At 36.0% G+C, this 23713-nt stretch overlaps 1 protein-coding gene across 3 annotated transcripts in view; it reads left to right on the forward strand.

Moving 5' to 3' along the window:
• Bbs9 (Bardet-Biedl syndrome 9) overlaps positions 1 to 23713 on the forward strand; it is a 462827-nt gene that overhangs the window by 203844 nt on the left and 235270 nt on the right. For all 3 annotated transcript variants that reach the window (XM_076863784.2, XM_076863792.2, XM_076863800.2), the window contains exons 15-16: positions 1530 to 1670; positions 15939 to 16034. In XM_076863784.2, coding sequence (XP_076719899.2) covers positions 1530 to 1670; positions 15939 to 16034 — 237 coding nt within the window. The remainder of the gene's footprint in view (positions 1 to 1529; positions 1671 to 15938; positions 16035 to 23713) is intronic.

A 23713-nucleotide genomic window follows, 5' to 3' on the forward strand; every position in this document is an offset into this window, starting at 1 on the left:
ATCTATTAATTAAAGTTGTAATTTATTTTTTTTTGTGGCAGAAGCATATTCAGTGGGCACATTTTCATAATTCAGGGATATATAGAATATATGGAAATTTCCTTAAAGTTGGAAAAAGTAGTGCTTTATAATTTTTATGATTTTTTTTTGTGTGTAGTGATATTGATAGTTGTGGTTTGACCAGTGTTTTAGATCATGTTACCAAACTATTTGGATTCAAAACATTTCATCATTGTAAAGTATAAATACACATGCCTCTAAAAACCTCACAGAATGTCAGGAAATAATACCCTGGGATTTTCCTTGAGAGACACCAGTTATAATTTGCATCTAAGATTCCAGGAGAAGTGAATTTAACATATGTTGGTTATGAACAAAAAATGAGCTAGGTAAAATTTGATGGATAATAGATTATGCTGAACAGAATGACAAATATGCTCCACATGCTCTGAAAAAGTATTTAATTGGCCTCATATATCAATATTCTTGCCATTGTTGATGATCTCTCACTATCCTGGTGAATAAGTAGTACTGAAAAGTGTATTCCCAGCCTGGATGTAGAGTAAGCCACACAATTCCAATTGTCATTAACAAAATATATTGCTAATTCCAGCGATCCTGCTCTGGGATCATGTCTCCATACTTATAACTGCTTCTGCTTTTGCTATTTTTAAGCTGCTCACTGACTACACTGTGAAGAAATAAAGGAATTAATGTGTAAATCCATCAAGTAGAGTAGTACATTTTGAGCTTTCCATTTCTCTACGTAGTATGAAGTATGCTAAGATATAGACTTGTGTATATTATCTTTTATCTTTAATCGTATTCAGTCAAAAATTCAGTTATCTATTTCAATATGAATATATTGCAAACATTTGACAATTAAGTGATAGGAAAGCTTTTCAAAATATCACTTAAAATGACATGCAAAGTTACATGTCTTAAAAATGTAATATGAAAGTAGTATTCTTAATACTAATGTGTAAAATGGACATGGACTTCAGTAGAATATCAGTAGAGCAAATTATGCTTTCATATTCATCATTAATTAAAAATGGTTAATATAATTTGAAGTAAGACTACTTAAATATTTAAAATGTTTTGGATAGAGAATATTTTAGATATGGTTGTATACAGTCTTACTGATACAAAATTCAGATTTTTTTTTTTTTTGCTCATTTTAGCTGATAGTCTTGGATTAGAGATTGAGCTTTGAAGATTTTAAAGACTTAGTTTAGTTATTGAATATAAGTAACTATAATGATTTTTATAGTTTCCAAATATGGTAATGTAAAAATATGATACTATTATTAAAGATCTTATGCCTATATTTCTTTTAAGATTTTATTTTTGCCTTGCACTTTTAAAAAATATAAATCAGGATGGTGTTCTACAGTCATTGTCATTATACTACATAAATTGGGCAGGCAACAGACTTACAAATTAAAATAAGTTACTACTCAAACTACAAATTATTTGCCAAATTATTTGTCAGATCTATGGATCTTCATGTCTTTTTCTTATTTCAGGCACTCCTCGAGTTGTCCAGTGTAAATTTAGACTTCCCCTGAAATTAATCTGCTTACCAGGTCAGCCTTCAAAAACTGCAAACCACAAACTAACTATTGATACCAACCAATCTCCAGTCAATCTTCCCAGTCTCTTCCCAGGTAGGACTTTTGAACTAACATGCCTGTAGCATCAGAAATGTTAAGAATTTTTTTTTCTTTTATTTATTTATTTATTTATTTTTTAATTTTTTTAAAATTAATTTTTATTGTAGGTTGTTCAAAACATTACATAGTTCTTGATATATCATATTTCACACTTTGATTCAAGTGGGATATGAGCTCCCATTTTTACCCCATATACAGATTGCAGAATCACATCAGTTGCAGAACCATTGATTTACATAATGCCATTCTGGTATCTGTTGTATTCTGCTGCCTTTCCTATCCTCTACTATCCCCCCTCCCCCCTCCCCTCCCCTCTTCTCTTCTCTCTCTACCCCCTCTACTGTAACTCATTTCTCCCCCTTATATTTTTCCTCCTTTCCCCTCACTTCCTCTTGTATGTAATTTTGTATACCCCTGAGGGTCTTCTTCCATTTACATGCAATTTCCCTTCTCTCTCCCTTTCCCTCCCACCTCTCATCCCTGTTTAATGTTAATCTTCTTCTCATGCTCTTCGTCCCTACTCTGTTCTTAGTTACTCTCCTTATATCAAAGAAGACATTTGGCATTTGTTTTTAAGGGATTGGCTAGCTTCACTTAGCATAATCTGCTCTAATGCCATCCATTTCCCTCCAAATTCTATGATTTTGTCATTTCTTAATGCAGAGTAATACTCCATTGTGTATAAATGCCACATTTTTTTTATCCATTCGTCTATTGAAGGGCATCTAGGTTGGTTCCACAGTCTTGCTATTGTGAATTGTGCTGCTATGAACATGGATGTAGCAGTGTCCCTATAGTGTGCTCTTTTTAGGTCTTTAGGGAATAGACCGAGTAGGGGAATAGCTGGATCAAATGGTGGTTCCATTCCGAGCTTTCCAAGAAATCTCCATACTGCTTTCCAAATTGGCTGCACCAATTTGCAGTCCCACCAGCAATGTACAAGAGTACCCTTTTCCCCACATCCTCGCCAGCACTTGTTGCTGTTTGACTTCCTAATGGCTGCCAATCTTACTGGAGTGAGATGGTATCTTAGGGTGGTTTTGATTTGCATTTCTCTGACTGCTAGAGATGGTGAACATTTTTTCATATACTTGTTGATTGATTGTATGTCCTCCTCTGAGAAATTTCTGTTCAGGTCCTTGGCCCATTTGTTGATTGGGTTATTCGTTATCTCATTGTCTAATTTTTTTAGTTCTTTGTATATTCTGGATATTAGGGCTCTGTCTGAAGTGTGAGGAGTAAAGATTTGTTCCCAGGACGTAGGCTCCCTATTTACCTCTCTTATTGTTTCTTTTGCTGAGAAAAAACTTTTTAGTTTGAGTAAGTCCCATTTGTTGATTCTAGTTATTAACTGTTGTGCTATGGGTGTCCTATTGAGGAATTTGGAGCCCGACCCCACAGCATGTAGATCATAGCCAACTTTTTCTTCTATCAGACGCCATGTCTCTGATTTGATATCAAGTTCCTTGATCCACTTTGAGTTAACTTTTGTGCATGGCGAGAGAAAGGGATTCAGTTTCATTTTGTTGCATATGGATTTCCAGTTTTCCCAACACCATTTGTTGAAGATGCTATCCTTCTTCCATTGCATGCTTTTAGCCCCTTTATCGAATATAAGATAGTTGTAGTTTTGTGGATTGGTTTCTGTGTCCTCTATTCTGTACCATTGATCCACCCGCCTGTTTTGTTACCAGTACCAGGCTGTTTTTGTTACTATTGCTCTGTAGTATAGTTTGAAGTCTGGTATAGCTATACCACCTGATTCACACTTCCTGCTTAGCATTGTTTTTGTTATTCTGGGTCTTTTATTTTTCCATATGAATTTCATGATTGCTTTCTCTATTTCTACAAGAAATGCCGTTGGGATTTTGATTGGCATTGCATTAAACCTATAGAGAACTTTTGGTAATATCGCCATTTTGATGATGTTAGTTCTACCTATCCATGAACAGGGTATATTTTTCCATCTTCTAAGATCTTCTTCTATTTCTCTCTTTAGGGTTCTGTAGTTTTCATTGTATAAGTCTTTCACCTCTTTTGTTAGGTTGATTCCCAAGTATTTTATTTTTTTTGAGGATATTGTGAATGGGGTGGTTGTCCTCATTTCCATTTCAGAGGATTTGTCGCTGATATACAGGAATGCCTTTGATTTATGCGTGTTGATTTTATATCCTGCCACTTTGCTGAATTCATTTATTAGCTCTAATAGTTTCTTTGTAGACCCTTTTGGGTCTGCTAGGTATAGAATCATGTCATCTGCAAATAGTGATAATTTGAGTTCTTCTTTTCCTATTTTTATGCCTTTAATTTCTTTCGTCTGTCTAATTGCTCTGCCCAGTGATTCGAGAACTATGTTGAACAGAAGTGGTGAGAGAGGGCATCCCTGTCTTGTTTCAGATTTTAGAGGGAATGCCTTCAGTTTTTCTCCATTCAAAATGATGCTAGCCTGAGGCTTAGCATAGATTGCTTTTACAATATTGAGGTATGTTCCTGTTATCCCTAGTTTTTCTAGAGTTTTGAACATAAAGGGATGCTGTACTTTGTCGAATGCTTTTTCCGCATCTATCGAGATGATCATATGGTTCTTATTTTTAAGCCTATTGATGTGGTGAATAACATTTATTGATTTCCGTATATTGAACCAACCTTGCATCCCAGGGATAAATCCTACCTGATCATGGTGCACAATTTTTTTGATATGTTTTTGTATCCGGTTCGCCAGAAGTTTATTGAGGATTTTTGCATCTAGGTTCATTAGAGATATTGGTCTGTAGTTTTCTTTCTTTGAAGTGTCTTTGTCTGGTTTAGGAATCAGGGTGATGTTGGCCTCATAGAATGAATTTGGAAGTTCTCCCTCTTTTTCTATTTCCTGAAATAGCTTGAAAAGTATTGGTATTAGTTCCTCTTTAAAGGTTTTGTAAAACTCTGCTGTATACCCATCCGGTCCTGGGCTTTTCTTAGTTGGTAGTCTTTTGATGGTATCTTCTATTTCCTCAATTGATATTGGTCTGTTTAGGTTGTCAATATCCTCCTGACTCAATCTGGGCAAATCATATGACTTAAGAAATTTATCGATGCCTTCACTATCTTCTATTTTATTGGAGTATAAGGATTCAAAATAATTTCTGATAATCTTCTGTATTTCTGAAGTGTCTGTTGTGATATTGCCTTTTTCATCCCGTATGCTGGTAATTTGAGTTCTCTCTCTTCTTCTCTTCGTTAGCGTGGCTAAGGGTCTGTCGATTTTATTTATTTTTTCAAAGAACCAACTTTTAGTTTTGTCAATTTTTTCAATTGTTTCTTTCGTTTTGATTTCATTAATTTCAGCTCTGATTTTAATTATTTCTTGTCTTCTACTTCTTTTGCTGTTGTTTTGCTCTTCTTTTTCTAGGATTTTGAGTTGAAGTATTAGATCATTTATTTGTTGGTTTTTTCTTTTTTTAAGGAATGAACTCCAAGCAATGAATTTTCCTCTTAGAACTGCTTTCAATGTGTCCCATAGATTCCGATATGTTGTGTCTGTGTTTTCGTTTATCTCTAAGAATTTTTTAATTTCCTCCTTGATGTCTTCTATAACCCATTGATCATTCAGTAACCTATTGTTCATTCTCCAAGTGATGCATGATTTTTCCTTACTTCTTTTATCGTTAATTTTCAATTTCATTCCATTATGATCAGATAAGATGCATGGTATTATCTCTACTCCTTTATATTGTCTAAGAGTTGCCCTGTGACATAATATATGATCTATTTTTGAGAAGGATCCATGTGCTGCTGAGAAAAAAGTGTAACTGCTTGATGTTGGGTGGTATATTCTATATATGTCAATTAAGTCTAGGTTATTAATTGTGTTATTGAGCTCTATAGTTTCCTTATTCAACTTTTGTTTGGAAGATCTGTCCAGTGGTGAGAGAGGTGTGTTGAAGTCTCCCATGATTGTTGTATGGTGGTCTATTAGACTCTTGAACTTGAGAAGAGTTTGTTTGATGAACATAGCTGCACCATTGTTTGGGGCATATATATTTATGATTGTTATGTCTTGTTGGTGTATGGTTCCCTTGAGAAGTATGTAGTGTCCCTCTTCATCCCTTTTGATTAACTTTGGCTTGAAATCTATTTTATTTGATATGAGTATGGACACTCCTGCTTGTTTCCGAAGTCCATATGAGTGATATGATTTTTCCCAGCCTTTCACCTTCAGTCTATGTATGTCTTTTCCTATCAAATGCGTCTCCTGAAGGCAGCATATTGTTGGGTCTTGTTTTGTGATCCATTCTACTAGCCTGTGTCTCTTAATTGGTGAGTTTAAGCCATTAACATTTAGGGTTATTATTGAGATATGGGTTGTTCTTCCAGCCATATTTGTTTATTTATGTTACTAAACGTGGTTTGTTTTCCTCTTTGATTATTCCCCCCCCCTCTTTACTGTACTGCCTCCTGCTGTTGGTTTTCATTGATATTTTCCGTTTCCTCTTCCTGTAATATTTTGCCGAGGATGTTTTGAAGAGACGGTTTTCTAGCTGCAAATTCTTTTAACTTTTGTTTATCATGGAAGGTTTTAATTTCATCTTCCATCCTGAAGCTTAATTTCGCGGGATACACAATTCTTGGTTGGAACCCATTTTCTTTCAGTGTTTGAAATATGTTATTCCAGGATCTTCTAGCTTTCAGAGTCTGTGTTGAAAGATCAGCTGTTATCCTGATTGGTTTACCCCTAAATGTAATCTGCTTCCTTTCTCTTGTAGCTTTTAAAATTCTCTCCTTATTCTGTATGTTGGGCATCTTCATTATAATGTGTCTAGGTGTGGATCTCTTATGATTTTGCACATTCGGCGTCCTGTAGGCTTCTAGGATTTGGGATTCTGTCTCATTCTTCAAGTCTGGGAAGTTTTCTCGTATTATTTCGTTGAATAGATTGCTCATTCCTTTGGTTTGGACCTCAATACCTTCCTGTATCCCAATGACTCTTAAGTTTGGTCTCTTTATGTTATCCCATATTTCTTGAATGTTCTGCTCATGGTTTCTTAACAGCTTTGCTGAGCTGTCTATGTTCTTCTCCAGTTGAAATACTTTGTCTTCATTGTCTGATGTCCTATCTTCTAAGTGTTCTACTCTGCTAGTAGTATTCTCAATTGAGTTTTTAAGTTGGTTTATTGTTTCCTGCATTTCCAGGATTTCTGTTTGTTTGTTTTTTATAACCTCTATCTCCCTGTATAATTGATCTTTTGCTTCTTGGATTTGTTTATGTAATTCATTGTCGAAGTGGTCGAAGTGGTCTTTCATTGTCTGATTTTGCTGTCTAATGTCTTCCTTGAGACTCCAGATCATCTGAAGCATGTATATTCTGAATTCTTTATCTGACATTCCATCTGCTGCAGATATTATCTCTTCTAAAGTTGAGTTGACCTGCATTGCTTGTGGTCCTTTCTTTCCTTGTCTTTTCATACTGATCGCGTTTCTTTCTGCTTGGTGAAACTGTTGTGTTATTGATTTTTCCCCCTATATATTTATATTGCTCTTGTATAGCTGCAAAGTCTCCCTCGCAGGCTTTGGCGGTGGTTCTGCCCTTCCTCCAATTGAGGCAATGTGCCTACCACGCCGGGAGGCCGCTGTGCCTGTACTTTCGATGGGCCTGTTCTTTCGGTGGTCACAGGTCCTCCTACCTTGCAGGCGTGAGCAGCGGCTTTGCCCCTCCGCTGGCCGCTAGGCCTGTTCTGTCTGTTGGTTGCAGTTCTGTCTACCTAAAAGGCGCTGGTGGCGGCTCTGCCCCTCCCCCAACTGGGGCGATGTATCTGGCGGGCCACTGGGCCTGTTTTGTCGGTGGTCACGGTTCCGCCTACCTTGCACGCGCGTGGAGCAGCTGTGTCCCTCCGAGAGTTGCTGGGCCTGACCTGCCAGTGGGTGGTAAGTGCACCTACCTTGCAGGCGCGGGGGTGGCTCTGCCGCTCCGCGGGTCACTGGGCCTGATCTGCTGGTGAATCGCAGGTCTGCCTAACTTGCAGGCACCCGGCGGCTCTGCCCCTCCCCCAACCGGGGCGGGGCGATGTGTCTGGCCGGCTGCTGGGCCTGTTCTGTTGGTGGTCACGGTTCAGCCTACCTAGCAGGCACGTGGGGCAGCTGTGCCCCTCCGCAGGTTTTTGGGCCTGACCTGCCGGTGGGTCGCAGGTCTGCCTACCTGTAGGCTCCGGGGGGTGGCTCTGCCGCTCTGTGGATTGCTGTGCCTGTTCTGCTGGTGGGTCGCAGGTCCGCCTACCTTGCAGGCGCCCGGCGGCTCTGCCCCTCCCCCAACTGGAGCGATGTGTCTGGCGGTCCACTGGGCCTGTTTTGTTGGTGGTCACGGTTCCGCCTACCTTGCACGCGCGTGGAGCAGCTGTGTCCCTCCGAGAGATGCTGGGCCTGACCTGTCGGTGGGTGGCAAGTGCGCCTACCTTGCAGGCCCGGGGGTGGCTCTGCCGCCCCGCGGGTTGCTGGGCCTGATATGCTGGTGAGACGCAGGTCTGCCTACCTTGCAGGCGCCCGGCGGCTCTGCCCCTCCCTCAACCGGGGCGGGGCGATGTGTCTGGCCGGCCTCTGAGCCTGTTCTGTCGGTGGTCAGGGTTCTGCCTACCTAGCAGGCTCGTGGGGCAGCTGTGCCCCTCCGCAGTTTGTTGGGCCTGACCTGCTGGTGGGTGGCAAGTCCGCCTACCTTGCAGGCCCGGGGGTGGCTCTGCCGCCCCGCAGTTGCTGGGCCTGATCTGCTGGTGAGTCGCAGGTCTGCCTACCTTGCAGGCGCCCGGCGGCTCTCATGTTAAGAATTTTTAATGGAATTCTTCATTAGCAAGTAATGATAGGGCAATTATCTGATAAGTGTTAAATAAGAATATAAAAATGCCTCAAGGACTTTTCCCTCATTTGACCTGTTCAAAGGCGAAATGGCTTATATCAACAAGGTAATAAGTTGTACCTTTTAAGTTTGATTAAAATTATTATAATCATTATTTTGCTTCAGTATTCAGAAATAAACTTTTTAGATTGGAATTTGGGGCTTGTAATGTAAATATTCATTATTTATCTTTATTGTGAATTTTTGACATATCCTCTTTCTAAGAATATAAATATTTAATTATTTATCTTCATGTAGGCTTTTGAATATGTACCTTTTTAAAGTATATTCTTTCATAAAACTATTTTTAGTTGTATATGGCCACAATACCTTTATTTTATTTTATTTATTTATTTTTATGTAGTGCTGAGGATCGAACCCAGTAACTCACACATGCCAGGCAAGCACTCTACCACTGAGTCACAACCCCCGCCCTGAAAAGTAATCTCATATAAGTAGGTACTCTTTGTGGTTCCCTTGTCTACAGTAGCAGGAAGGAACATATGTTCATTCTGTGGCTCTAGTCATTTTGTGGGGCTTATTTAGGGCTCCAGTATCACAATGATCATTTGGGGTAATTTGTCAAGTTGTGACTTTTTCCAAGTCTCAGTTTTTTGAGTAGTTTAGACAAACAGAAGCTTTGATTGGATAAAGCATCTTTAGTAATCAAGGTTTCTAATGTATCACATCCATTAACTTTCTTGATGATGGGTGGAATTAAAGAAAAAATTCTGGGGATTAAATCACTCTTTTAAGTCCTTCAGTAAAAATTAGCACTGTTGGCTATGAGATGTACCCCCATCCTTTCATTTGTGGATAGGATTTAGAATACAGAGAATATTTCCCACAAGGTTTAGAAATTTATGGTAAGTCAACTTTTGTGTTATTAATTACGTAAAGTGCTTTAAATTTTTTTTATTAATTTGAAGTACTTAAAAAACTTTATATGTAACTCTTTGAGAACATCTCTAAAATCAAATATTCTTTATTAAAATTATTCTATTCTTATGTTTGAGTCAAATGTGTGTATATATTACTAGTAAATATTTTTTATCTCTTATTTTTCTCCTTCTGCTTCCTTTATACTTATTCAGTTAGAGATTGAATAAAAATACATACTTTCAAATAGGGAGATAAGAACTGTCTGCAACTGCCAGGCATGGTAACACACCTGTAATCCCAGCAGCTTGTGAGGCTGAGGCAGGAGAATTGTGAGTTCAAAGCCAGCCTCAGTAAAAGTGAGGTCCTAAGTAACTCAGTGGGACCCTGTCTTTAAATAACCTACAGAATAGGGCTGGGGATATGGCTCAGTGGCCGAGTGCTCTGAGTTCAATCCCTAGTACAAAAAAAAAAAAAAAAAAAATGTCTGCAACCTTGTGGAGAATATGTGACCATATTAATATGGGTATATTTTTTGCTTACTTTATTTTGTTCCATTGATCTATTTGTCTATGCCTACCCACATTGCTAAATATTAATAGCATACTGTCTTGATTATTATAATTTATAATCTTTTGAATTCAGGTGTTATAATATTTCCAACTTTATTCTTGTTTTTTCAAAGTTACTATAGATATTCTAGGTTTTTACCTTTTTCATATAAATGTTAGAATCGATTTTTAATTTAAAAATATCCTGCTGGGATTTTAATTGGGATTGGGATTACATTGATTCCATAGATCAATTTAGAGAAAATTAACATTATAACAATATCAAACATGATATAATTTGATCTACTTATTCTAGTTTATTAAGATGAAAGTACAGATCTTCATCTATTTAGGGCTATTTCATTTCTCAGGGAGGGTAACTTTTTCAATGTATAGGTCTTACAAATATTTTATCATATTTATTCCAAATTATTTTATTTATTTTGATGCTATTGCAAATTACATTGCTTTATTTCACTTTCAAATTATTCTTTGTTGGTACATAGAAATACAATTAATATGGTACATGGGTTTTGTTTGATGCAACATTGTTAAGTCACTTGTTGTTAGTTTTTTGTATATTTAGTTAGATTTTCTATGTAGATGATCATGTTATTGGCAAATGAAAACAGTTTTAACTTTTTCCTTTCCAGTCTTGGTGGGTTGTTCTTTTTTGCCTTGGCTAGAACTTCTGGGGTGATTTTGAATAGGAACAGTGAGAGTGGACATTCAGTTTTTCATTAAGTATGCTTTGCTATAGGTATTTTGTTCTTTACTGGGATGAGGAAGTTCCCTCTTGTCTTAGTTTATTAAGAATTTTATCTGAAATAGGCATTAGGTTTTTAAAGACCTTTTTTGTATCATTTGAGATATAGATATCATTGTCTTCTTTAATTAGTTAATATGATAGACTACTTTGATTAACCTTTAAATGAATTCAACTGCATTCTTGAGATAAATTATACTTGATCATGATGTATTAACCTTTTACCATGTTGGTGGATTTAATGTGCTAAACTTTAGTTTAGAATCAGTATCTATGTTCTAATGATCTGTAATTTAGGTTCTCTGTAATTGGGTGTCATTAATGTGGGGTTTGTGGAATGAAGTTGAAAGTATTTTCTTTGCTACATAGAATTCACCAGGAAGTTATCTGGACCTAGCGTTTTCATTATAGATTAGTTTATTAGTTGTTTTTTTTTTTTTTTTTTGTACCAGGGATTGAACCCAGGGATGCTTTACCACTGAACCATATCCTCATCCCTTTTTAATTTTTATTTAGAGACAGGGTCTCACTGAGTTACTAAGTACCTCACTGAGTTGCTGAGGCTGGCTTTTGAACTCGTGATCTTCCTGCTTCAGCCTCCCTAGCCCCTGGATTATGGGCATGTGCCACTGTACCAGGTTTATAGATTAGTTTTTAAACTACATATTTGATTTCTTCCTCAGATATAGGAGTATTCTGGTTATTTGTTTCTTCATTAGTGAGTTTTAATAATTTTGTCTTTCAAGGAATGTGTGTTTTTTAATTCATTGCCATATAGCAGGGTATTGTTTTCAGGACTTATTCTTATTATCAAAATCTGCACAGACTCTATAAAGTCTTTTATAGAAAATGGCATAGTATTTGTATATTACATACACACATCCTCCTATATACTTTAAATCATCTCAAAATTATTTATAATATCCAATACAATATAAATGCTATGTGAGTTATTGTTACACTCTATTGTTTAGGGAATAATGACTAGAAGAAAGGTTTGGCATTCCCAATAGCTAGGGGGAGATGTCTATACATGTTGAGTACAGAGGCATTAAAATTTATTATTTTTTTAACTTGTGTTTGGTTTAATCTGTGGATGTGGAATCAATGGATATTGAGGGCTGACTGTTGTTATTCATTTCCACTGTTGGAGGAAAACATACTCTGTATTACTTGAATCCTTATAAGTTTATTGAGACTTATTTTATAATCCCTATCTGAGACTTTCTTGATAAATGTTCTACGTGTACTTGAATAGAATGGGTATTTGGTTGTTTGATGGATCTTATATATCAGTTAAGAAAGCTTTCTGATAGTATTTTTACTCTTTTATATTCTTACTGATTTTAATCTACTTATTATCTTAGTTATTAGTAATAGGTTGTTCAAATAAAAAAAAAGAAAAGAAATCATTGATATAGATTATAGTGCTCTTGAAGATTTACACTTTTATATTATCCCTCTTGCCTTTTACCTCCTGTTGCAAGAAATAGCTGACCTTTATTTTATTTTTTTTGTACTGAGGATTGAACCCATGCACATTTAACCTCTGAACCACATCCCAGCTTTTTTTTTTTTTTTAATTATTTTCTATCTTGGGCCTTGCCAAGTTGCTGAGGCTGGCTTTGAACTGTGATCCTCCTGCATGTGCCTCCTGAGCTGCTGGGATTATAGGCATGCACCACCACACCTGGCCTGTAAATTGATTAAAAAAAATAGTTACTCCCTCTCACTTCTGGTCCCTTGCACATTTTAAATATATAAAGAAACAAACCTTTAACAGTTATTTACTTAAGGGGCCACATTTACTGACATTCATAAGCCTAAACACTTCTAAAATCAAGGATCTTAATTATCTTCTGGGCTTCTGAAGCTCAGAAGCAATGTTACAATATTTTTCTTTTTATTTATCTGTTTGTTCTTTTTGTTATGTATGACATTAGTATACATTTTGACGTAACCACAAATGCATGGAATATAAGTTGCTTTAATTTAGTACCCAGAACTTCTCCCTTCCCTCCTTCTCTCTCCCTCTTCTCCCATCCCCTCTCCTCTACTGATCTTTCTGTGATTTATTTATAGTTTTTTAAAACTTAGTGTCTATGGATATACTTGATGTTAAGATTAGCTGTGGTGTATTCACGTATGTGCCTATGCGGATTCTGTCCGATTCATTCCACTGCCCTTCCCCTATCCGGTCTCTTCTCCCTCTCAATTCCCTTAGCTTACTCTACTAATCTTTCCTTTATTATGAAGGAACTCCCTCTCCCTTTTTTACCTTTCTTTCTTTCTTTCTTCTCCCTCAACCCCACTCCATTTTGGATTAGCTTCCACATACCAGAGAGAATATTCAGCCTTTGACTTTTTGGGACTGAATGCTATGATTTTCAAACAATGTTGAAAGATACATATATATACATATACATATATATATGTATATATATGCATATATATGTATGTATGTATATTTGGTTAAAAATATATACTCTCTCTCTCTCTCTCTCTCTCTCTCTCTCTCTCTATATATATATATATATATATATATATATAATGAACAATGAATATAATTGTACTACAAATAAAAATCTGGAGTCATTTTAAATATGAAAAAAAATAGTTTGTTCAAATCTTTGGCTCTTCACTTTTTTTTTTTTTGGTGGGGAGGGGGTATTGGGGATTGAATTCAGGGGCACTCCACCATTGAGCCGCATCCCCAGCCCTATTTTGTATTTTATTTGGAGACAGAGTCTCACTGAGTTACTTAGCACCTTGCTGTTGCTGGGGCTGGCTTTGAACTCATGATCCTCCTGTCTCAGCCTCCAAAGCTGCTGGGATTACCTGTCATGGGCCACCACACTGGGCTTGGTTATTCACTTTTCATTTTTGCATTTCTATCAGTTTTTGTTATGTATATTTTAGAAGTCTGTCATTAGGTATGTAGAAGTTTAGAATTGTATGTTCTCTTAATTGTTATGAAGTTGTTCTCTTACTCCTTGTTAATATTTCTTGCTTGAAATTTACTTTGTATGATGTTAAGATAACTAGTGTGACAATGGCACATATAATTTTCTCTTTTAAGTTGTTTATGTATTTAAAGTAGGTTTCTATAAATGATGCATAACTTGAGTTTTTAAAATCTGATATCTGCCTACTTTTGAAAATAATTTTATTTATTTAATTGATAAATAAAATTTTATATATTTATAATGTGCAACATTATATGTTTTTACATGTGAGTGGGTGTGTATATAGCTATGGCACTTTCTCTGGGATTTCCTGGCAGGAGTGGCTATAGGTTTCCTTAGTAGTAAATGATACCAGTGTACTCTGGATAGCAGGCCACTTGGGACCATGGTGGTTCAAATTGCATGACTATCACTGATAGCCTTTCTTTATTTCTAACTATATATAGGCATCTCAGGTACACCGCTATTACTAGTTTTTCTTTCTATGTTGCTGCAGATTCTTAAATTGGGCTATTGAACTCTCAGGGCTATTTTGGTTTGTGGATAGCTGTCTACATTCATTTTCTTCCTCCCTTTCTCCCTTCCTTATTTCAGAGAGATGAAGGCTGCCATCTCTTACCTCATCATCTTGGGAATATCCTTTATTCCTTTTGATGTTGTTTACTGTTTTCTTCTGTCTGCCATATAGTTTGTAAATTGGTAGTAGGATCTAGGGTTAGCAGAGGCAGGATTAATTATTATTTTGACCAGAGTTCTTCATTGGTGGTAGTATATACTTTCATCAGGGGGCATATAATATGTGTTTGTCTCTCTTTGTGTGTGATGGTCTAGGGATTGATATTCAGTTCTGAGATCTATTCCATTAGAGGCTGAAAAATGGTATTATCTTATTTCATTTAAGCTTTCTTCAATTTTGAGCTAGAATATTTCTATATAGAGAACCTTTCCCTTAACCAGTATTATTTAAAATAATGCAGTTCGAATGGAAGTGTTTGTTTTTTCTTCTTATTAGTGGTTAAAAAAATACAGATGGTTTCAACTTATGGTGGTTTGACTTAATGATTTTTCAGCATTTAGGAGAAACCATACTTCAAATTTTGAATTTTCATATTTTCCTGTAGTAGCAATTTGTTTTATGATACTCTTGCTTTTTGAGGCAGCTGTCAGCAGTAAATTCTACTCAGCCATGTAATCATGGGGGTAAACAATTGATACTCTACACTGTATTATGTTGCCAGTGTTTTTTGGATTCAGGTTTTCATCAAATTATAGGAGATAATTGTCACTTTGTTATCAAATAGATTTTGTGTTAAATGATTTTTGCCTAAACTATAAACTACTATGAATGTTCTGAGCACATTTAAGGTAGGCAAAGGTAAGTTATGATGTTCAATAGGTTAGATGTATTAAATGCATTCAAAAAAATTTTTTTAGTTGTAGATGGACACAATACCTTTATTTTATTTATTTTTATGTGATGCTAAGGATCGAACACAGTACCTCACATGTGCCAGATAAGCATTATAATGCTGAGCTAAAACCCTAACACTGAAATGCATTTTGACTTATGACATTTTCAGTTTACATTGGATTTATCGGAACATAATCCCATCATAATCTAAGGAGCATCTATATTTGAAATAAATACAGATGAATCAAATAGAGATGATTCTCTATATAGTCTGATAGTGACCATTTGTTTTTGTTTTGTTTTTAGTATCAGTATAAATACATGCCTTTAAATGTGTTTGATATTTCATTTTATTGCATCTGTTATATTTTTTGATCCTCAAATATTTTGTCTGTGGCTAGTTGTAGCCTCTTTTTTTTAAATTAGAGCTTTATGGTTATACACAGTAGTTGGGTTCATCCTGACAAACTCATACATGCATGGAAATTGATTTAGTGATAGCCTCTTTAAGTTGGTTCCCAAGTCCTTTTCATAGAATAGGTTCCTTGCTATCTGCTGTGGTAGTATATCTTAGGTTCTCTTGGGCATGATCTCCCTCAGACCCAGAATTAATCACTAAAATAAAAGAAATGAAATCTTCCAGCATGTTACTCTGAGTCAGAAATTTCAGCAATTGGAAGCTACTATGAAAATCAAAGTTAATATATTATCATTAATACATGGACTTTAAATATGGCTAGTGTCATAAAAATATATTCAGCTAAATTTCATATATTAAGTGTTAATTGTGCCTTCTGTTTATGTAATATGTATTCTTTTTTCTGTAGGTTTTGCCAATCAGTCAGATGATGATCAGGTCAATGTAATGGGTTTTCGATTCTTAAGTGGCTCCCGAGTTACTCTTCTTGCTTCCAAAACCTCTCGTAAGTAAAATCATGTTTTTACTGCTTTTGTAAGTTTCTATTAAGTACAATCAATGACAAAGCATTTTCACATCAAGATTCCTGCAAAGGGTAAGGGTAATATTTAGATATCAAAAACTAAGAGCCATCATATTAAGTATATAGGATGTAAAAGTTATGAAGATAGGATTGTGTTTTGTTAGAGATATATGACTGGTTTGGGGGGTGAGAAGGGTTTGAGAGGGGAAATTTAAAGAACTGAAATGTTTTTAAGGAAGGTATATAGTAAACTAGGTTTTAGGAGTTTCCAGAAACTTAAATTGATTTTTTGATGTCTATATTCTTATGTTCCCAACTGGACACTGGTAGAGATGAAAGTGAAATGATTTTTGCTGATACTAATCTCAATAGGTAGAAAAACAGTAATTATACAGTCAAGTTTAAGTTTCAATTGAATATACTTTATTGATTTATTCATATGAGAATAGTTGTTGAAAATGGTCAATGCAAAACTGATGGCTAATGTTTATAGTATACTTAAAATTACTGAACTCATATTATCATACACATCTTGAAGAAATAAAGTGAAATATTAAAAAGTGTTTAACAAATTTGTATTGGGGAAAATGTGTGTTTGTGCGGAAATAGTTTGAGCACACTCCAATTTCTTTACTTTCTACTTTAGGCATTTTCAGTTGTAATTGGTTATTTTATAATAAGCAGAGTAAAATAAGGGTTATCTCTTTTATGCAAAAGAAAATTGTTAGCAGGAGGTACATTATGAAACAAACTGTATCTCTGTGGCTAATATCATAATAGCTTTTGGAATTTGTTAATTTGGTGACTTGAGTACAACTAAATGAACTTGAGTACAACTAAATATTATAGGGTAAGTCACAGAAGTCAAAAACAACACTGGGAAGAATGATTTAGTAGTTTTCATGGCCTTTGTGATCTGTCACAATTATTTAATTTAAAAATTATTTTATTGTGGTAACAATACTTACTATGAGGTCTATCCTCTTAATGTATCTTAATTTAAAAAAAAATTAACTCCTTTCTACTTTTTCAGAATATTTATCCCCAAGAAAGCAATGAAATATTTTTTTCCCCAACAAGTGTTGGTATTTTTTATTTCTCAACAAGTGTTAAGAGGATATACATCATTATAGTATATAAAACAATATTGTTGATTATAGGTACATGTTACTCTTTTGCTTTAGTTAAATTTTATCATTAGATGATATAATCATTTTGGTGATTATAATTATTCTTTTAAAGTTAAACTAAACAATTTATTGCCCATAGTTTTTGGGAAGTTGCATATATATGTCTCACTTCAGTTGATGGTGCTTTGTAAAAAAATGTAATTGTCCCAATCTGTAATTGGGACCATTTAAAAAAGGCAAAAATTTTTGTTTGTGCAAATGAGGGTATTTATAAATAAAGCAGCTCTTAGAGTATTGGTGTTTACCACAATTAACTCTTATTATTAAAATTTTATCAAATAGCCATATAAAACTGATTTATTCACTTCATTTGAGCATATTGCAGTTCCTTGCAGTAGCCATAGAGTAGTGTGACAGACTAAATAATGAAACAGAACAGGACTTTTTAAACAAGGACCCAGATAAACTGCACAAATTGAAGCCTGAAGAGAAGCCCCTATAATTTACTGTTAGTCTTTTGGCTTCGGTGTCATAGGTTTCTACTCACAGAGGATTTTGTGATAAAGGAGATAAGCATGAAATCTATAGATTTCTGGGATTGAGGCAGATATTCATGCTCCTTTCTACTTTGTCAGAATATTTATCCCCAAGAAAGCAATGAAATTTTTTTTTCCCCAACAAGTGTTGGTATTTTTCTTTTCTGTGAAAAGCATGTAGTGTTAATTCTAGTATAGAACTCTGGATTGACAGAAAAATCACAAAAGTTGAAGTAGTAGGACTTATAAAACAAGTGAACTATGTCAAAGGTAGTGTTCAGAGAATGGATTGGTTGTTGATGCCAAAAGTTCAGACAGACTGCAGATTCTTAAAATTATAAGCTCATCATACAAGGCCATAACCTTGGGGGAGTAGATTGCTAAACTAGAGAGGAGGCTTTGGAGACAAAGAGATGGAATCTCACAGTAGTGGATATTGAAAAGACCTATTTGATGTTTACTCCAATGAATGAGAAAAAGGAATACATCCAGACAAATCATTTTGAAATTTTAGAGTACTGAGGTTAGAAAGGAAAAAACAAGCTACTCAACAGACAGAAATAAAGAAAGCATTTAACTTTTCATCAAAATTGTTGGTTGCTATAGGATAATGGAGACATTTTCTCCAAGATTGAAAGGAAATACTTTTTAGCTTAGAATTCTGCATCCTGCTAAATTGGTAATCAACAAGCAATGCTGAATAAACACATACTCTCAGTGTCACAAATTAGGGCTGAACAATTACACATAACAAATTTGTATAACTTCAGGTAGGCATTTGAAAAATGGAAAGGATAACTAATACATTGAACTTTTCTATATCCTAGAAGATTTTAACATGCTAAAGAGAGTGGATGAATCAAATAAGATCAAGTTTAAAAATAACTTCCTTATCCATTTTAATTATTTTGCTTTCAGATACAATAGTAATTGTACATGGGGAAAAGGGTTGGGCCTTCAAAAAGCCTTTCTTTTTATATCTGTCAAAAGGAAGTGTAGTGATCTTGAACTGTGTTCATAAAATATCTTCAGAACAAGGGATGTGAGAGTCTTGTTTTACTTCATCTTGGTAGTCCATATCTTTGTTCTTTTGTCATTCAGCAGACATATTAGATACAAAGACAGTTGTACCTCTTGTGTAGTTACTGGACTAGTATTGGGAGAGACAAACAGGTGAAGAGAATCACTAATAGAATGCCTGATGTGCTTATGGAAGCATGCACTAAGTGCTATTAGATTCCAAAAGAATGAGACTCCACAGGAGATTTTTATCTGTAAAGAGTCTTGAGGAAGAGGGGGATCCAACATGGCAGCGGGCACGGAGGTATCAAGTCTCTGACCTCTCCAGCTGCGCAGGCATAGGGAGTCTTAAATCGTCTAAATGCTGTTTGCTCAAGATCACTACGCATTGCTGAGCTAACGTGGATCTGGGGCAAATAGCCTGCTCCTCTCAGAACACACACCGAGCCCGTAACGGCCGAATTCAGGCTCCCGTTCGCCTGCGTCTCGCAGACAAACTGCTTTGGCTCAGTGCTAAACAAACCCGCGGAAACTGCTTGACAGTCCCGGTCCCACCGAATCCTGTGGAGGTAAATACCAACCAAGCCTTCATAGGCAGTGGCAACAGGATTGAGACGGGGCTAGGGAGGGCTGATCAGGACCCACCCATTGCTTTGGTCACCCGGCAAAGGGAAGGAAATGCTGCCATTCGCATGGGATACCACCATGGCAGAGAACTGATGTCACCAGAATGCGGCAGAGGAGATAACTTCATTGAAACCAGCGGCAGCAGGTGTGTAACCCCCTAGCGCCCCCCTTCCACACAGTGGGGAAACCTCAAGGGCCCCTCCAGCTCTCCTGTGAGCATGATAGTCAGACCGAGGGATTCAGGAGTGGTGCGGGACCCGCGGAGAGGGACCCCCCAGCTACCGCTCCCACCAGTGCGGACAACTGAGGTCTCTTGCACCAGCTCCCAGGGGCGTGGCTACCAGAGGGCAAGCAAAATACACCGAGGGCTCTCAGCCCCAAGCTCCACAACCTTAGGGGTTGAGGGATTGGCAAGCAGGGAGAGTGTGCCCAGTTGTTCAAGAAAATAGGGCTCCCATGAGAGCAGACCTGGCGGGTAACCAGTATTGTGGTGAGCGTCACCTGTGAACGGGGCCAGTGCTGAGGTGACTAGATACAAGAAACGACCTGAGGCACTCAGGAGTGGAGACCCGCCCAGTCGGGGAGAAGGAGCTGCTGCACAGTGATTGGTTCCCGCGCACTGAGAGGAGAAGCTTGGCCAGATGGGCACAGCTCCACCTACTGGAAGAGAAGTTAATCGAACTTTAAGACTGCATTTTAAAATTTTTTTTTAAAATTTTATTTTTTTTCTTTTTTAATTTTTTAAAATATTTTTTGTATTATATTTTTTATTTTTTATTTTCACTTTTTTGATTATTTTTTAAAATTTTTTCTTTTTTTTATTTTCTATTTTTTTCTTTTGTCTTTTTCTTTTCAATTTCCTTATTCCCCTTTCCTTGAATTCTATCTGTTTACTCTCATTCTCTTTAGTGACTTCTTCCCTTCCCTTCTAATACCTTTCCTCCCAAGCAATACCACACTGTTTATGTGTAATTTACTAAATATGTATATGTCAATGTTCCAAGACATTATATAGTGCTACCAGGACCATAACTTCCCCCAAATACTCCTGACCATCCTCCTGTCAATATCCCTCGTCAGTAGAGCAACCTTCCAAGGTTGCCAAGAGATACCAACCTCAATACCATCACATAATTCGACCTAAATATAAGTCCCAAGACCAAACCGCAGACCACTATATGCCATCAGAATCTGTACACAGTTTAGGAAACGAATGAATCTACACTAAAGTGCAACAAAACTCATCATCTCTAGTCATAGTCTCCCATCACAAAAGAGAGACCCCAGAGACACACAAAACCAAATAAATTTATAGGAGTAAACAGTAACTCAGCAGTCAACCAGAGCAAGAAGTAACATAAGCAGCATGAAAAATCAAGGAAGAAAAGGAGTACAAACAATGCAGGACAGCCTAAATATACAGGAGGACCCAGAGGCATCAGAAAAATGGTCAAATAAAGAACTCAAAGAATACCTTAGACAGATGGAATGGAATCTTAAAGAGGATATGAGACAGCAAATTCAAACAATGAAAGAACTAATTGAAAATGAAATACACAAGCAAATAAAAGAAGCAAATAAGCATCTTTATCAGGAGATAGAGATTATAAAAAAAATCAAACAATAATTTTAGAAATGAAGGAAACTATAAACCAAATTAAAAACTCAAATGAGATTATCACTAACAGAGTGGAGCAAGTAGAAGCCAGAACGTCAGACAGTGAAGACAAAATATATGATCTTGAAAAGAGTCTAGCCAACTCAGGAAGGCTGGTAAAAAATCACGAGAAAAACATCCAAGAGATGTGGGATAACATAAAAAAACCAAACTTAAGAGTCATTGGGATAGAGGAAGGTATAGAGGTTCAAACCAAGGGAATGAACAACCTGTTGAATGAAATAATTATAGAAAACTTTCCAGATATATAAAAGGAAATGGATGTACAAATTGTAGATGCATACAGGACACCAAGCATACAAAATCACAGTAGACTAACGCCAAGACACATTGTTATGAAGATATCCAATATACAGAACAAAGAGAAAATATTAAAAGCTACAAGAGAAAGGAGGCAGATTACATTCAGGGGTAAACCAATAAGGTTAACAACGGATTTTTTATCACAGACGCTGAAAGCGAGAAGATCCTGGAACAACGTATTTCAAACTCTGAAAGACAATGGATGCCAACCAAGAATTTTGTATCCAGCAAAATTAAGCTTCAGGTACAACAACAAAATAAAAATCTTTCATGATAAACAAAAGTTAAAAGAATTTGCAGCCAAAAAAACAGCATTGCAAAGCATCCTGAACAAAACACTACACGAGGAAGAAATGAAAAACAATAACCAAAACCAACAGTGGGAAGTACATCAGTAAGCCAGAGAGCCAGGGGAAAGCTAATCATGTAGAAACAAACCAAATTAAAAAAAAAAAAAAAAAAGAGAAATAATCAAACATGGCTGGAAGTACAAAACATATATCATTAGTAACTCTAAACGTAAATGGCTTAAACTCACCAATAAAGCAACATAGGCTGGTAACATGGATTAAAAAAATAAATCCAACAATATGCTTCCTCCAGGAGACACATTTGATTGGAAAAGACATACACAGGCTGAAGGTGAAAGGTTGGGAGAAAACATACCATGCACACGGTCCTCATAAGCAAGCAGGGGTGACCATCCTCATATCGAATAAAATCGAATAAAATCGACTTCAAGACTAAGTTAATCAAAAGTTAATCAAAAGGGATAAGGAATAAGGAAGGACATTATATACTGTTATATACCGTTAAAAAAGGCATAACAATCATCAATATTTATGCACCAAATAATGGTGCTGCGACATTCATAAAACAAACTCTCTTCAAGTTCAAGAATCAAATAGACCACAACACAATAATTATAGGTGACTTCAACACTCCTCTCTCACCATTGGACAGATCCTCCAAACAAAAGTTGAATAAAGAAACTATAGAACTCAATATCACAATCAATAACCTAGACTTAACTGACATATATAGAATATATCAACCATCATCAAGTGGATATACTTTTTTCTCAGCAGCACATGGATCCTTCTCAAAAATAGACCATATATTATGCCATAGGGCAACCCTCAGTAAATATAAAGGGGTGGAGATAATACCATGCATTTTATCTGATCATAATGGAATGAAACTGGAAATCAATGATAAAAGAAGGAAGGAAAAATCATACATCTCATGGAAAATGAACAATATGTTACTGAATGATCAATGGGGTACAGAAGACATAAAGGAGGAAATCAAAAAATTCCTAGAGGCAAATGAAAATACAGACACAACATATCGAAATCTATGGGACACAATGAAAGCAGTTTTAAGAGGGAAATTCATTGCCTGGAGGTCATTCCTCAAAAAAATAAAAAAACCAACAAATAAATGAGCTCACACTTCATCTCAAAGCCCTAGAAAAGGAAGAACAAAACAACAGCAAATATAGAAGAAGGCAAGAAATAATTAAAATCAGAGTGGAAATCAATGAAATTGAAACAAAAGAAACTATTGAAAAAATTGACAAAACTAAAAGTTGGTTCTTTGAAAAAATAAATAAGATCGACACACCCTTAGCCATGCTAACGAAGAGAAGAAAAGAGAGAAATCAAATTACTTACATACGGGATGAAAAAGGCAATATCACAACAGATGCTACAGAAATACAGAAGACAATTAGAAATTATTTTGAAACCCTATACTCCAATAAAAATATTTATTTTAAGACATCAGTAAATTTCTTAAGTCATATGATTTGCCCAGATTGAGTCAGGAAGACACACACAATTTGAACAGACCAATACCAATGGATGAAATAGAAGAAGCAATCAAAGGACTACCAACCAAGAAAAGCCCAGGACCGGATGGGTATACAGCGGAGTTTTACAAAACCTTTAAAGAAGAATTAAAACCAATACTTTTCAAGTTATTTCAGGAAATAGAAAAAGAGGGAACCCTTCCAAATTCATTCTATGAGGCCAACATCACCCTGATTCCGAAACCAGACAAAGATACCTCAAAGAAAGAAAACTACAAAACAATATCTCTAATGAACCTAGATGCAAAAATCCTCAATAAAATTCTGGCGAATTGGATACAAAACACACTAAAAAAATTGTGCACCATGATCAAGTAGGATTCAAGGATGGTTCAATACATGGAAATCAATAAATGTTATTCACCACATCAATAGACTTAAAGATAAGAACCATATGATCATCTCGATAGACATAGGAAAAGCATTCAACAAAGTACAGCATCCCTCTATGTTCAAAACACTAGAAAAACTAAGGATAACAGGAACTTACCTCA

The sequence above is a fragment of the Callospermophilus lateralis genome, chromosome 1 (assembly GCF_048772815.1).
Source record: "Callospermophilus lateralis isolate mCalLat2 chromosome 1, mCalLat2.hap1, whole genome shotgun sequence".
NCBI lineage: Eukaryota > Metazoa > Chordata > Mammalia > Rodentia > Sciuridae > Callospermophilus > Callospermophilus lateralis.